The 14,384-nt window shown below is 44.5% G+C and overlaps 1 protein-coding gene across 1 annotated transcript in view; it reads left to right on the forward strand.

Moving 5' to 3' along the window:
• Window positions 1-14,384, forward strand: part of LOC142363277 (uncharacterized) — a 100,195-nt gene that overhangs the window by 76,413 nt on the left and 9,398 nt on the right. The window contains exons 51-63 of the mRNA XM_075436723.1: window positions 543-655; window positions 1,730-1,811; window positions 2,422-2,559; window positions 3,096-3,258; window positions 5,579-5,700; window positions 7,111-7,251; window positions 8,874-8,987; window positions 9,380-9,508; window positions 10,016-10,177; window positions 11,283-11,447; window positions 12,486-12,651; window positions 13,284-13,468; window positions 14,025-14,117. Of these exons, the coding sequence (XP_075292838.1) occupies window positions 543-655; window positions 1,730-1,811; window positions 2,422-2,559; window positions 3,096-3,258; window positions 5,579-5,700; window positions 7,111-7,251; window positions 8,874-8,987; window positions 9,380-9,508; window positions 10,016-10,177; window positions 11,283-11,447; window positions 12,486-12,651; window positions 13,284-13,468; window positions 14,025-14,117 (1,773 nt within the window). The remainder of the gene's footprint in view (window positions 1-542; window positions 656-1,729; window positions 1,812-2,421; window positions 2,560-3,095; window positions 3,259-5,578; window positions 5,701-7,110; window positions 7,252-8,873; window positions 8,988-9,379; window positions 9,509-10,015; window positions 10,178-11,282; window positions 11,448-12,485; window positions 12,652-13,283; window positions 13,469-14,024; window positions 14,118-14,384) is intronic.

The following is a 14,384-nucleotide window of genomic DNA, read 5'->3' on the forward strand; positions in this document are numbered from 1 at the left end:
TATTCATGTATAAGGTATGAGTCTTACCATGGGACTTCAGAAATGCTGTTCCCCTAGGCTGTGGCAGACACAACAAGTGTTGCTGTTGAAGTGTGGGAGACAGTACTCGTCTTCCCCAGAGGGATTCTTTGGCAGTTTCAGGGTAAAACTGTAGACGAGCTAGCAGCTGTGGGATGAGGAAAATACCCTGGAGTAAAGGATTTGTGGAGCTCCATCTGTTTCATCAAAGCAAGAAGGAAAGGGAGTTTCTTTACATGAAAAAGGAGAGTGGAGGAAACATAAACAAGAACTGAAGGCTCTAGACTTAAACCAGATAGAGGTACATTGAAAGGAAGGCTAATATTTGTCAATAATGCAAATGAGTAGCTGTGGAAGCATACAGAAAAAAAAGAAGACATCTCTTGATGCTTTTGGGTTAGGTCTAGAAAGCATCCTGAAGGCCTGTCTGGAAGATAAATGTCAGTCCAGAGATTGTGCTCAGCGTAGGTGAAATGCTGGGTAGAAGCTATGGCGCTGATGTGTTTATTTTCCCTCACACACAGATGAACATTCAAGAAGTCCTGACCGAAAATGAAACTGAAGGAGCTCTGAGGCTGACCTGTGAACAGAACGCAAACTTCTCCTTTACCATCAGTAGGAAAAGAGACCAGCAAGGGTAAAAGGGTCCTTCTGAGCACTGTGAAAATGTCATTAGGCCACTGTGATGTCACAGAAGTTGGTGGTGTAGACATCAAAGCACTGGTGAAGTGGGCAACAAATCCTTGATAAAGCGCAGAGTCCCACCAAGCAGTCTGTGTGCCTCAGGCAGCTTGGGAAGGGCTGCAGAGGGTGGATTGCCCTCCTCACAGCTTGGGGCATGCGTGGCTTTTTGCCTGCCCCCACAGTATCGAAGTAGCAGGCAGTAAAATAATCCACAAAACTCTGTGTCTGAGCCAGACAAGTACTTAAAAATACACCTTAACTTGACATAACTGTTTAAATCTTACTAAAATTGTTTTGGCACAGTTGAACCTTGTAAGATTATGGAGGCTTACTCCGTTTTCTACACTGGTGTCACTATGACTGTATCTGCTGTGCTAGTTTCTCTGCTTTTTCTGTCTTCAAGAAACTTTTAAAGTTGTTTAAAGAAATGAAGAATGAACAGAAAAATTTTTTACTTGAGAAGTGTCTGATAATCAGTGTCTAAATAGAAATATTTGGTATAGCATATAAACAAAAGTGTGGGCTTTGGAGGGTGTTTAAGAGGTGCAGTATTTTCAGCCTTGGGGTATTTTAGAAATTTCTTAAGTTTCCAGCAAAAGACCATTGCACTGAGAAGCCTTGCAAGTTCTGTTAAACTCTAATAGCTGTAAATTCGAAGTCTGGAAACCAGGACAGTGCTTGCAAAGTCAGATTCCAAAAGACCTATCTCATTTTTAAAAAGCTGATGCATTTACTATGGCTAGTAAATTGCTAGCCAGTGTAATTTCTGATGGAGTGGGCCACGTTCTGTCCCTGGGATGCGTATGCAGACTTTTCACTGAGGTCAGAGATGGCACTGCTGTTTGGTCTCCTTTACCTTTGTATGAATGCATCAAAAAACGTGAGCTGGGCAGCTTTCAGCAGGAGGTACTGCGATGTGTAACTCTGAAAGCTACAGCAGACTCAGATTTCTCGGGTGAACTTGTGCTGTCAGTGAGAGTGGATTTTCTGAAATACTGTTGAACAAAAGTACTTTTCTTCCCTGTAGAGAGGAGTTGAATATAAAAGCACTCCAGACTCATCCTGTCGTTCTACAGTACTTCCCCAGTGCAGCGGAACTCTCTTCTAAGGTAACCGTCTGCACATTACCTGTCACGCATCGCTACCAATTAGACTGGTCTCAGATTCTGGGAGTCAAGCTGTGTTATTTCTAGTACTGGTATCTGACGCTTTTGTTGGTGTTGAGGATGTTCATGTTTTCCAAGATGCTAACAGTCCCAGCCACTGGAAAGGATTTATTCCATTTGACTCCACTTCTGTACGTCTGCATTAATTATGACTTCTGTTAGACTCCTCTCAGGAACATTTTTAATTATTCTGGCTACTAAGAAAAGAGAGGCTGGGCAGAAAGCAGTGCTGGATATTGCCTGTTGGCAGTGCAGGAATACGCAGCAGCAAGGCTAAGCAAGGACGATGAAGGGTGTTATCTGTCAGTCAGGTGCAGCAGTTACTGCTGCTCAGATCAAACTCATTTCTTCCGTGCGTTATTCAGTCTGTGCCACTTTGTAGCTGTGCCTTCCGTAATGTGAACATAAAGCCGATCTCTGTTAGGTCCTAAGGACCATAATGTAATATACTGCGTGAAGAATGCGAGCACAATATTTATTTTCTCTTTCTCTCTCTCTCTCTCTCTCTCTTTTTCTTTCTTTCTTTTTTTTAATTTAATGGGAACTCGAAAAGATAAATTATGACATGAGTGAAGCAAAAGGCGAACTCTACCTTAGGATGGAAGAAAGGGATTTGAATGTTACAGCTAAGCTGACTTTCACTGGAACCAGCTACAGTAATGTCATTGAAATCCTACAGACAGTGTCCCAGGTTGGTGTCGTCAGCTCGGGTGGCGGAAGGCAAGCTGTGCTGGCCCTGTTTCCAGAGTGTGGCATTCAGGATGCTGGCTGCTGAGCAGTGACGGTCAAATACAGCTCCAGCTGCCAGAAGGTGGAGTGTCCGTGATTCCTCCAGCAGCTCGAGCACACATTCGACTGTAGATTAGCTGGGTGTCCAGTGGTACAAACTGCTGTGTCACTGTGTGTGTGTTTGCTCTTGATGTTGTAAGAACTATTCAGTGAGTTAAAAGATACAGTAAGCAAAGACTACTGCAAAGGGGGTAGTCGGTTGTTTATGTATGATCTGTTATGTGAGACGATGGCTTACTGGAGAAATGAATTCAAGGAGAAATGAAGAGCTGCTTGTACAAAAGCAGGGCGCTTTAGGGTATCGTTGTACTCGACCTTTTATAAACGTTTTCTGAAAGCTGGATTCCGTAGGACTTCAGAGTATCAAAATTATACATTTAGGCTTTTAACTTTTCAGAGAACTTGGGATTTAATATGTTTCCCCTCTTTTATTTTTAGTTAAAAATTCTTCCAAGGCAGCTTGTGTTTATGACGGCTTACCAAAGAGGCAGCAGAACACATGTGCTGAGGCACATTGCTCTGTGGGATGGCCAAGAGATCAAGGTCACAGGCTCCTACACTGGACTCTTCCCAAAGCTGCCGGGAGGTCATGACATTCAGGGTACGTTTCTCGAGTCTTTTGCCAGTGTTAACATTTTCTCAAAAGTGGGGTTGTTTACCCGGTGTGCGATACGCCAGTATATCGTCAGACAGAGCAGAGGCATTGTCTTTATTGTGTATTTGCGCAGATATGAGTGCTAGGTGCTGGATGCCACAAAGCTAGCACACCACTTAGCAGAGTCACAAGCGCTATAGGCTCTTAGGAAAACAAGGAGATTATTCATCACCTTCTGACTGGTTCGTCGCGTTATCCACTCATCTTAAACGTGTTCATCGCGTTATACACTCATCTTAAACCTATATTCCTTCTCCATTTAACTGCGCCTGCTCGCGAGCCGGGGGCTGCAGTCTTTCTGGTTCTGAATGGAGTCGGTGGTTGGGACCTGCCCCTGCTGCCTCTGCCTTGCTCCTCTTACCCTAGATTTTTTATGACTTTGTGCTTCTGCAGCAATCACCCAGCTTTCGGCGCCTGCTGGGCAGGGTGTTCCCCTTTTACCAGGCTGTTAGCTGCTCTTCGGGGGCATAGCCATTGGTAAGGCGTGCATTGTCTGTACAAAGTGGTCAGGCCTAAATTAAACAGTGTCACTACAGCCTAAGCCCTTCTGCCTTATGTCATTGATAGCAGACTATAAAATAAGCGAAACCACATCAATCTGATTTCAAAATGCAGGTTCAAATAGTTTCAATCCAGGCCTTCTAAGATCTTATTTGCTTAAAATTCATGACAGGTCTGGCTGTTAGAACCATCCAGAACATTGTTTCTGCTGTGTGGATACAGAATGTAAAGCTTAAATAAATTTAGTAGTGCCAGGGAAAACATTGGCCACAGTGAAAAGTCATCAGCAAATTAAAATGTCTGGTTTTATGTTAGAACAAATTTCAGAAGTGCTCTGGATTAAATGAAACATTTCATTTTATTTTTATAATTGCTTTTGAATATTTTAAATATTTAATGAAAAGCAAAGGAAGCCTAGGAACTAGGTTTGGCCTAGGTACCATTTCTGAGCAGAAGGGGTACTTTCATTCTAGCCAAGGTGTGAGGACATGTAGCTGGGAGGTGGCCGGCTGGGGTTCACATCTAGCTTCGTTCAGAGCAGTGGTTTGAATGAGAAATCCCAATGTGCAGGGCTCTCCCTCTCTTCTTCCTGATGGTGCCAGTTTGAGTAAAATAGTCCCGTAGTTCTGTGCCAGTGAATGTTTCATTGTTTCTCAAAGACAAACACCATTGGTAGGAGAGAGAGGAGAATCCACCTAGTCTGAGCAGTAGTGCACTCGCAGTGTAGATCAGGCTGTTGGGTCTGTCATTTTAGGACTTGAGGATCCAGCTGGAGAGTACTGGAAAAGCAATAGATGTATTTCCTTCCAGGAAGAGTCAAGGCGCTGAGGTGCTGTGTGGGATCTGTAGCCTTGCTACGCTGTGAGGTGGCCCCGCGTGTGAGGTGTGCACCGGGGCTTGCTGGCCAGCCGTGCTCCCAGCTCCATGGCGCGTGTGTAGCGTGAGGGAGATCCTGCTGGATACCTGGTAATCCGGTGGGCACATCTCTCGCGGCTGAGAGAAGGACAGGGTTCTGCAGTGACCTGTGTCTCAGATTGGTTCTCCAGTCGCTGTGCTAGAGGTGTAAAGAGACACATCCCACAGATAATGCATTTTCGGAGTGTTGCCAAAGTATCTCTTTAAATTTGGAGAGTAAAACCATTTTATTTTAAGTCTGTTTTTGTTTATTTTTCTGGTTTTTTCTTCCTTTTTATGTTTTTGTTCCTCCTGGGCATATTATCATTTTTTCCTATTGTCAGCCATTTCTGAAGCTTTTTTCAGAAAAATGTAGTGAATTCTGTTACTTTACTGCACTGGGTACTGCAGGGAGCACTGGTCACGCTGAAGGTGTGGTGCCAAACCCTTTGGTTGAGGCTATGTGATCGGAAAACAGAGAAAGTAACTGCGCTTACGTTTGAGAGTTGTAAGCTGTTCTCCTGCCATGTAAGGTCATCTCAGCTTCCTAAAGATTGCTTTCCTGGCTGTTCGTGCTGGAGATGCTGTGGGCGTGGGTATCGATCTGTTGATTGTTGCAGGTAGTTACTGTTTTGCTGGTCAATAGAGGACTCCTGTTTTCCTTCCTTCCTGTTCAGCAGAAATCCGCACCTGACGTCGTCGTGGCTGTTGGGTGGGTGCACGTGTGTGGCAGCAAAGAACATCTTTGCTCTGGGAGCCGGCTGTTGCCCTGCTGCCTGTGGGAGAATATGTCCTATGCTTTTATCTTGATCAGAAAATGAACAGTCATGGCTTGTGGTGAGCAAAACTTACTTGCTTCGTTTCCTCGTAGTGGAACTTTTCCATCCTCTCTCCATCCCTTTCCCATGGCATGCCAGAGCCAACCTGTATGTGAAACATTCGGCCCGCAGTCACCGGGATGAGCTGACTGTCATCTGGAACGAGAAGGACCAGGTACAGCAGCCCAGAGCAGATAAATGTCAGGAGAATTGCAGCAAGATCAGGTGGTTCCTTGGGGGTTTTTTCAGGTTTTTTGGGTTTTTTTTGTTGTTGTTGTTAAATAACAGGGGGGCATTAAGCAAGCCAGGAAATTCAAGTAGGAGGCAAACTGTCCTCCTTCTTGGATGTGTAAAAGGCTTTGACTACGAAAGATGAGCAACCGATACTCCTGTTGGAAACATTTTCAGGCCATACTACCTTTTTTGTTTGCAGGAGCCCCAGAGCTTGCTGCGTAACCAAAGGCAGTGAAATGCACATGGTTCAAAGCACTGGGTAAAGGCCGTTCCCAACACTCTCAGCAGCTCTAGGACAGCTTTTGAGAGCAGATGGAAAGAACAGCACTTTGGATGGGAAGTGTGAGCGTTAGCGGGAGGGTGGAAAGGCTGAAGAACCTACCTGTTGCATGGATATATGCTATGTTTACCCACATAGAGGTGTGACGCGTGCCTGTGCTGAGCTTTTTCAGCATCGCTGATTCAGCTGAAGCTCTTCTGTATTTCATTCTTTCATTCTGCTCTTTATTAGTGAGAATGATAACTTTGGCACAGTTTAAACCAGTTTTTGTTTTCTTAAAGTAAGTCGGCATTGTTTTTTAAAAATACAAATAGTAAAAAAGACAGAACTAGGAGACCTTTGGTTAAGTCGATTTCCAAATGTGGTTAGATGGGGAAGGTTACTGACTTGCAATTAACTGTGCTACCTTTATAGATGTGTCTGAAACGCAGCACCTTGGCTATTACATTCATTTCTGAATACAGGAAAGATGAAAGACAATGTGTAAAATATGTTACTATACAGAAACATAAATGTGCCTGCCAAAAGAATTAGAATTTCTTAATTTCTTTAAAAAGTGCTAGAATTCCAAAATTTACTTTTGAAGTTGAATAGAATGTATTTTTGTACTGCTGCTTAAATTAGCACAACTATTTAAATGCCACCACTATTTAAATTGCCACAAAGATATTTTGCTCCCAGCAACATTACAGAATTTAGTTCCTGATCCTGCAAATATTTTTTTTCTTGTGCTTCAACTTTGCAAGCTGTGTCTAAGCACCCTATGGCAGCGGAGCCTACAGTGCCTAGAGACGAGACCAAACTGAAGCCTCATCAAACTTAGGCATGGCTCGTGATTTCAGTAAAATAGAGAGAATAGTTTTACTTTCAGCTGTGCCGTGTAGGAAATTGAAGTAGCAAGAATGTCATTTGAACATTAATTTGCCTCACTACTTCAGGAAGGACTTTATCACACGCATAATTTATCTGAGGAAAAGGTACAGGGAAATCTTACTAGGTGTATGTTTGGGGTCAGTGTGTGAGTGGTGGGTTATTTCACGAGTTCCTTTCACGTCTGTTGATATGGATCAGATATCGGTGTCATCCTCTCTGAAGTTTGGAAGAGACCGTACGAACTACAGAGCCACAGTTGCCCACCCGTTCAATTACACTCTGAAGCAGCTGGAGGTCCGTGCCCTGTCCGCAAGAAGAGGCAGAAAGTACAGCCAGCAGGTGAGACCATGAGAAAGAGCTGTAATGCTGCATTTACTGTTAGTGTCCCTTTCGTCTCAAAGAATTGCAGAACCAGGTATCATCTTAAGAACACCATGTGCTATTATCTCCTTGTGTCCAAACCACCTGCTTTGTTTCCTTTTCTAAGCATAACTGTCGCTAGCTGACAGTGTCTGTCCTGCAGTTCTAGCACTGACCCACGCTGGGTGGTAAGAAGCCAGAAGTGCCTGGGAGCCAGGCTAGCAATGAAGATGAGACAAATTTTGTCCACAAAGTGATGAGCAAACTCCTGTTCCACAAACAAGCACCAGAAACCCTTTGACACCTGTGTAGAGCAAACCTAAATTTTTGGACTGTATTGGGAATTGCAACACAAGTGTGAAAACATGCGAGACTAGAAAGGCTTTAAAATACAATTGTGAGGTGCGCTTGCAAAGCATATATGGGGAAAAAGAGGAAGAATCCACAAATCACCCTTCAAGATCGCAGACTACAGAGTATTTTCTGTCCGAAAATGCACTGCGTGGGCCAGGGCACTCCAGTCGCTGAGGCTGAAGACTTTCTGCTCAATAATAAACTGCACGAACTGTGCAGTGTTCGCTTTGTTCAGCTGGAGTCTTTCTGGTACTCACAGGGGTGCCACAGAGTGCTCTCAGGCTGTGTTCAGTAAGTAGTCAATACGTCTCCAGTGTCGCATTGAGAGGATTAAGTTCTCTTGTGGTGTCATTGTTCCACTGGTGTCATTAATCGCTGTGCGTTGTCGCGGTTTAACCCGGCAGCCAGGACCACACAGCCACTAGCTCGCTCTGCCCCGGCAGCACGATGGGGAAGAGAGTCTAACACGTGGGTTGAGATAAAGACGGTTTAATAAGACAACAAAGGAAAAAAAAAAAAAAAAAAAAAAAAGGTAATAATAATAATAATAACAGAACATGCAGAACAAGCAACACATGTTACCATTTTTCTCACCGCCCAGTGACCAATTTGCAGTCAGTCCGGCAGCAGCGATCACAGAACTTGTGGATTTTGCAGATTTCGCGAAACTCCCGAAAAAGTGCAAACTCACAGAATGGAGAGAGTAGTTGAAACTCCTGGAAAAGAGAGGACCCCTGCCCCCCGGCCAGCCCCCATTCGTAAACGGAGCACACCGTCCGTGGCACGGAACATTTCCGTTGCCCAGCTTGGGTCGCTGCCTGGCTGTGCCCCCCCAGCCCCTGCACACCTGCCCATCCGCTGAGCACGGGAGGCTGGAAAAAGCCCTGGATTTCACAGCAACGACTGAAAACGTCAGTGCTACCAACATTCTTCTGGTACTAAATCCAAACCACGGCACCTACTGGGAGGAAAATGAACTCTGTCCCAGCTGAAACCAGGGCACCGATGCAGCTTCCAGAGAAGACAATAGAAAGATTTCTGTTGCCTCAGAGGTGTGCTTGTCTGAGGCTTTTAGCTTCCAGGCCGCGGAGAGTTCAGTGGAGTTTTAACCTTGTTCCGTTCGCAGTTTTAATAGTGTGTGCCTTCCTCTCTCCACGGGGTGGAGGTCACTCTGCTAGGTCACCTGCAGGCTCTGCTACCGGTTCCAGTCCTGCTTCACTGGACACGTCCTTCTCCTCTGGTTTCAGCTGCAGCTCTCGGGCAATGGTGGGCAGCCCGCTGACATCCGCCTGACACTGGAGGACAAATCCAAGGTGAACGTCACTGCCTGGGACGGCTGCGTGACGCTCTCTTCAGGCCAGGTGCGAGGCTTTCCGCCTAAGAAGGGATGGATGGGGGTAGCTACATTTCTGGGTTTGAGTCTTACGGAATGAATTTTTTTCTGCGCTTGTTATCATGTGAAAACCTTTTACTTGAAGTGAACCTTTGCATATTTCAGAGGAAGAAGAATAAAACCTCTGAAGAATTCTGTTTCATGCTGCCAGATATGTTTGTATTTGGGATGCAGCTTTCCCTCGGGACAGAATCGTCAGCCCCTGGATAGATTGAAGCAGTCTGTTATGGATGGAGAGCATTCAGGGCTTCTCACAGGGCTGTGTTTCTGACCAGAAAGCACACTCCGCTAGTATATACTTGAACACATTTGTTAGAAAATCACTAATCTGTATGCCTTGATCTTTTTCCCCTCTTCCAGCTTCAGAGAGTACTAAGTATGGAGCACCTGCACGCGTGTGGGTCTCTAGAGCAACGATCAGCATTGTTTAATGAATATTTAGATCTGAACTGGGATGACAAAAAATTCAAACACAATTTAACGTATGAGGTAAGAGAAAGTAGTTGTATCTGTTAACTCACCATTTTTGTGGAAGCTGTTCTAGATGGGAATTTATTTAGTTTTATATGTATTTTTAATGTCATTTTTATATGTCATTTTGAGTGGATTTTAAGAAAGATTCTGTAGAGTACCACTTTCTGTGAAATACTGTTATTTCATTTTACCTTTTACATATTTCTCTCCATAGGAAGAAAGCTAAATGAAGCATAATTAAGAAAAAATGAGCTCTTACAAACTAGAGGCCCCACGTGTGCCCTAAGTTTTCAAAACTGTTGAATTAATTCTGTAGGATGGGAACCAGTAACTGTGCTCATAAGCCAAAACACTGATAAGTGGAAAAGTTACATTTTGGAAATGCTACATTAAAACCCTGAAGCTACTAGAGTAACAACAGCCAGTCCGGGACGGGGTCAGGCTGAGCTGGGTGGGCAGGCATGGAAGAGTGTTTAAGAGTCTGTTGTCATATTTTAACTTTGTTTTCTTGGTTCATTGCAGAGAAATCAGTTCTTGTATCCCGATAAATTTCAGTTAGAAGCTGTTCTGGAAAATGTTTTCCTGACCTCATGCACCAAACAGAAGATTCTGGGTAAAACAGAAACAAACTACTCGTCTTACCTGGACTATTCTGTGAGCTTTGAGTTCTGTGACCTCCCAAGGGTAAGTCTCGCCGCAGTGTATTGAACCTTCTTCACTTGAGGTGTAGTTACCGATTTGGAGACTCAGTTTTCCTCGGCTGCAGCTTTTCATGAGAATTGCCCTGCTGCTGTAGCCTAACGAACCGTAGAGAGAGAGAGTCTTCTGGTGGGCTGAGGCAGGAGGGCGGCGTGTGCCACGGCAGTGTGTGCTGTAGGCCCTGTTATGGCTGTAAACATTCCCACTTCCTCCATGTCCGTTCTTTCCTATTCCTCTCTCAAAGGTCTGTTAATGTCACATTGCTGGAGAATGTCGAAACAGGTTCATAAGTGTTCAGAAAGGAAACTGGAGGGGGATAAAAGCACTTCCCCTGTAGGTAAAAGTTCACTGGGTTTTACGGCTGGTAGTGATGGATTTTTGAATCTTAGTGTAACCTTAGAGGTGTCATTCATTTTTATATTACACGCATAAACTGAAGACCCACCCATGATCTTCCATAGGCACACGGTGGACCCCCGAGTTGCCTATAGATACTCACAACAAACACAAAACTTCAAACTTGTGATAGATGTGGTCTCTTTCCAGTTCCCAGGGGCTAAAATGCATCTCAGCTGGTTTGCTGTCCGAGCAGGTCACACCCCATTAGCCATGGGAAACAGGAGCCAAATTCCAATGCCAGCGAAAACTTTTTCCAAGCCCAAGATGTGTTAGAGCCTGTTTATAATGCAAAAAATGTGTATGCATGTCACTTCAAAAGCAGGTGCCTCTGTATTCTTTTGGATCCTGTTCTTCAAAGGCATGCATCAAAATGCCTAGCTAGAGTAGTTGAGAAGCATAAGACCAAAAAAAAGGACTTGTTTTAATAAAATGTAGTTGTATTCCAACTGTTCATCTGGACTAGGCTGTAGTCACTGAACATGCTTTGTTGTACCACAGAAACTCGAGATGTAGTGAAGTAAGACAGTGCTGCGATAAGGAGGATGTGCTGGTTTCTGAAACTACAGGTTTTGTTCATCACTTCGTCGTGTGATTTCATGAGAATGCTGACATTGTACAACCTCTTACTACTCTATGCAGGGCCCGTTTCTTTGGAAGAATTAAGCTTTAACACGTTTTTGTTCATTTTTAGGTAATTGCTTTCTCTGGAAAACACCAGCTCAACAAAGATGACATCATTTTGCAGTCAGAGGGCAGGTTCCACCTTGCTGATCACAGGAGAGATGAGGGGTTGATTGGCGTATCCTTAAGAAATCAAAGTACGGCGGATGTGAAGAACTATTCTTTGGAAATTGAAGTGAGTTTTTGTTGTGTTTTAGCGGCACCGGGTGCTGGGTTTTGGTTTTTAAAGGCCTGCTGCCATCTGTCTTCCAAACTGCCCAGGTGCAGGCAGCGACTGGCGAGCAGCAGCGAGTGCAGGCAGCAGGCTGCTCCTGGTTTCCCTGGCTCTCTTGGTCCGGGAGCAGCTAGTCCGTGCGTGCGGTGTGCTGAGGATGGAAGTGAAGGCACCCGCAGGAGCGACCTGCAGAGCTCACTGACAAATCCAGGAAGCGTGTGTCAGCTGGAATATCTCAGGGTTTGAAGAGGCTGTGTCTTGTGGTAGCTCACCTGCTTCAGCACGGCTGCTCTGCTGGGTGAGGCATGGTTATCTGCACCACAGCAAAAGAAAAAAAGAGGGAAACAAAATTTGAGACTCCTACAAAGCAGCAAAAAGAAGTGGCCTTACGAAGGGCACGGAACAGCTAATACGATGCTCATCCTGAGGCAAAGCTCTTCCTTTTTCTCTCTCCCTCCGTTTTGCATTTGCTCTTAATTTTCTGTGAAATGAATAGGGTGGAGAAGCTGATGGTGGCAGCAGAGTGGGGCAGAAAAGTAGCATGGTCAGCACCACCCAACCGTAGACAATAGGCCCCCCCTAAAAAAATGATGGTGATTTAATTAGCAACAGGCTAAGACAAACACTAAATTATTTTTCCCCCCTCTTTAGAAAGAAGGGAGATGAAAGAAGTATCAACTGCTTTACCTGGGTTTTCTCTATTCTTTGTTTTGGAATAAATGGCACAAATCAGCAGCCTGGCAGGGAACTGACTGTTAAGAGTCCTTCGTGCTCAGAGCACGAGCTTTGCGCTGCCCAGTCACCGGCTCTGGAGCCAATCGTCCTAATGCCCGTGCCTCTCTTCAGGAGTGCAGCTCTCGTGTGGGGCAGAAGCACTGCGAAACATTTCTCTCACCACTTACCCTGCTGTGGGAAGCACTGATATTTGAGCATCATCTCTGAACATTCGTTAATTCTGTGTGGTGGCTTTGAATAAATGTTTTTCCTTTATGGCTGCAGTTAAGAGCCTTTGAAGATATTTGGCTAGGCCTGACAGGAACTGCTGCTTCCTCATCTGTTCAGAGCCAGATCCTGCTGGAGGGGGTGATTGATCAGACAGAGAAAGTAAAAGTAGCTGCTTCTACAGGAAAGGAGTGTTTTCAGTACTACATGGGTTATTCGAAAGGTACGTACCGTCACGGACAACGCTCTTAGTGATACGCTTTAGTTTCAGGTCGTCCTGCAAGGAGCAGGGAGTTGGGTGTGATGATCCTTACGGGTCCCTTCCAACTTGCAAGTGCTGTGATGTATTTGAGATTAAGACCATTAGTTTGTGAATTGCTGAAGTCAGAAGCTTGCAGAAATTATTCAGCTCAACTCCCTCAACCCAGATTCTGAGTGCACTTCGCCAGCCATTTCTGCTCATGCTTATCAATACCTGGGCAGAAACAACTTCAGTGTGGGGTGGGTGGGTGAGTAACTCTCCCGTTTATGGTCTAAGCAGTTTTGAAACATCAGCAACAGGGGACAGTGGGAGACTAAAATAGAAAAGAGCCGGAACGTCACTGAGAATTAGTTAGATTTATGTTAATCCAGTGCCTTCTTTGCAGTAGCAAATCTGTATTTGTAAATCCAAACCACACAGGAAAACCAAACACTGACACTGATCTATTTTTCTCCTCTTTATCTGCTCGGTTTTTTTCCACAAACACCTAACACACTCAGACACTGATTGATCACCTAAGTAATTAAAAAGCTGGCTTTGAAACAATATCTGTCAGTGTTGTGCCTGTAAACAAAGCTGTCTCATTCTCTAAGGGGATTTGGAAGAAGGAATGGAAGTCAGCACTTGTACTGATGGGCAGCAGGTGGCCACTGTCAATACCTATCTCAGCATCAATGGTGAAAGGCAAGAAAACGTGGGACAAATGACTCTAGCAGCTGCTAATGGAAGCTTGAGTTTTCTGGCTCATGGATGCGGGGATCCAGTTCTTAAGGCTGAGGTGAGACCCTTCAGCAGCAGTTAACTGCAGTGTGATTTTTCCAGTTTGATGGAGCATCTTCCAAGTAGGCTTCAGGTGTGAGTTTTGGTGAGTAACCAGGCAAAAAGATAGTAACATCATTTTTCACTTTGGTGTGAAAAGATACCCTGGTGAGAATGAAAAAGTTCAGCCATACCAAGAAAGCACAGAAAATACGGGATCCCCTCCTAAAGGGTGTATCCTCTGAAGAGGGTAAGGAAACAAGCGAGAGCAGCAGTAACGTACCGGGGCTGCTGAGCGTGGTGGTTACAAAGCTGAGATTTCAACTCCTGAGCGTGCTTTGACTTCCGACAGGGTTTCACATGCTCTCTGCTTGGAGGAGGCTTGTTGTTTGTCATCCCTAAACTCTTCTGTTCCCATTTCTAACACTGAATAACGCAGAAGTCATTTCACCTGAGAAATGGGAGGCCAGTGTGGATCTTTGCAGGCGTTTAAACTAGTACAAACTCTGAGTGATTTGATCTCAGCACAAGCAATCCTAAATCATAAAATCAAGGTTTTATTCATCTTTTCACAGTACAAACTTAATGAAATTGGGAGGGTTCTGAAAGCCAAACTGGTGGAGGTGATGGTGAAGTTTGACGGATATATGCAGAGGTTCAGGAGATCAGTAAGTATCTGTACATCATCTATGAAAGCACCATGAAACCTTTATGCAGTGTGTTAATTAAAAATTATTATATTGCATGCAGTTGTTTTGCTTTGCTCAAAAATTTAAATGGCTAACCGGTGCTAAGTGCAATTCATACATGGGCAAAAGCCACATTTCATGGTAAAGATCCTATAACTCTGCATGAACACAGAGGAGTTTGGAATTGCCTTGGAGTGGACTCAAAGTGTTGCTCGCGATCACTGTGTATTTTGGTATTTCTTCTTT

The sequence above is a fragment of the Opisthocomus hoazin genome, chromosome 15 (assembly GCF_030867145.1).
Source record: "Opisthocomus hoazin isolate bOpiHoa1 chromosome 15, bOpiHoa1.hap1, whole genome shotgun sequence".
Taxonomy (NCBI): Eukaryota; Metazoa; Chordata; class Aves; order Opisthocomiformes; family Opisthocomidae; genus Opisthocomus; species Opisthocomus hoazin.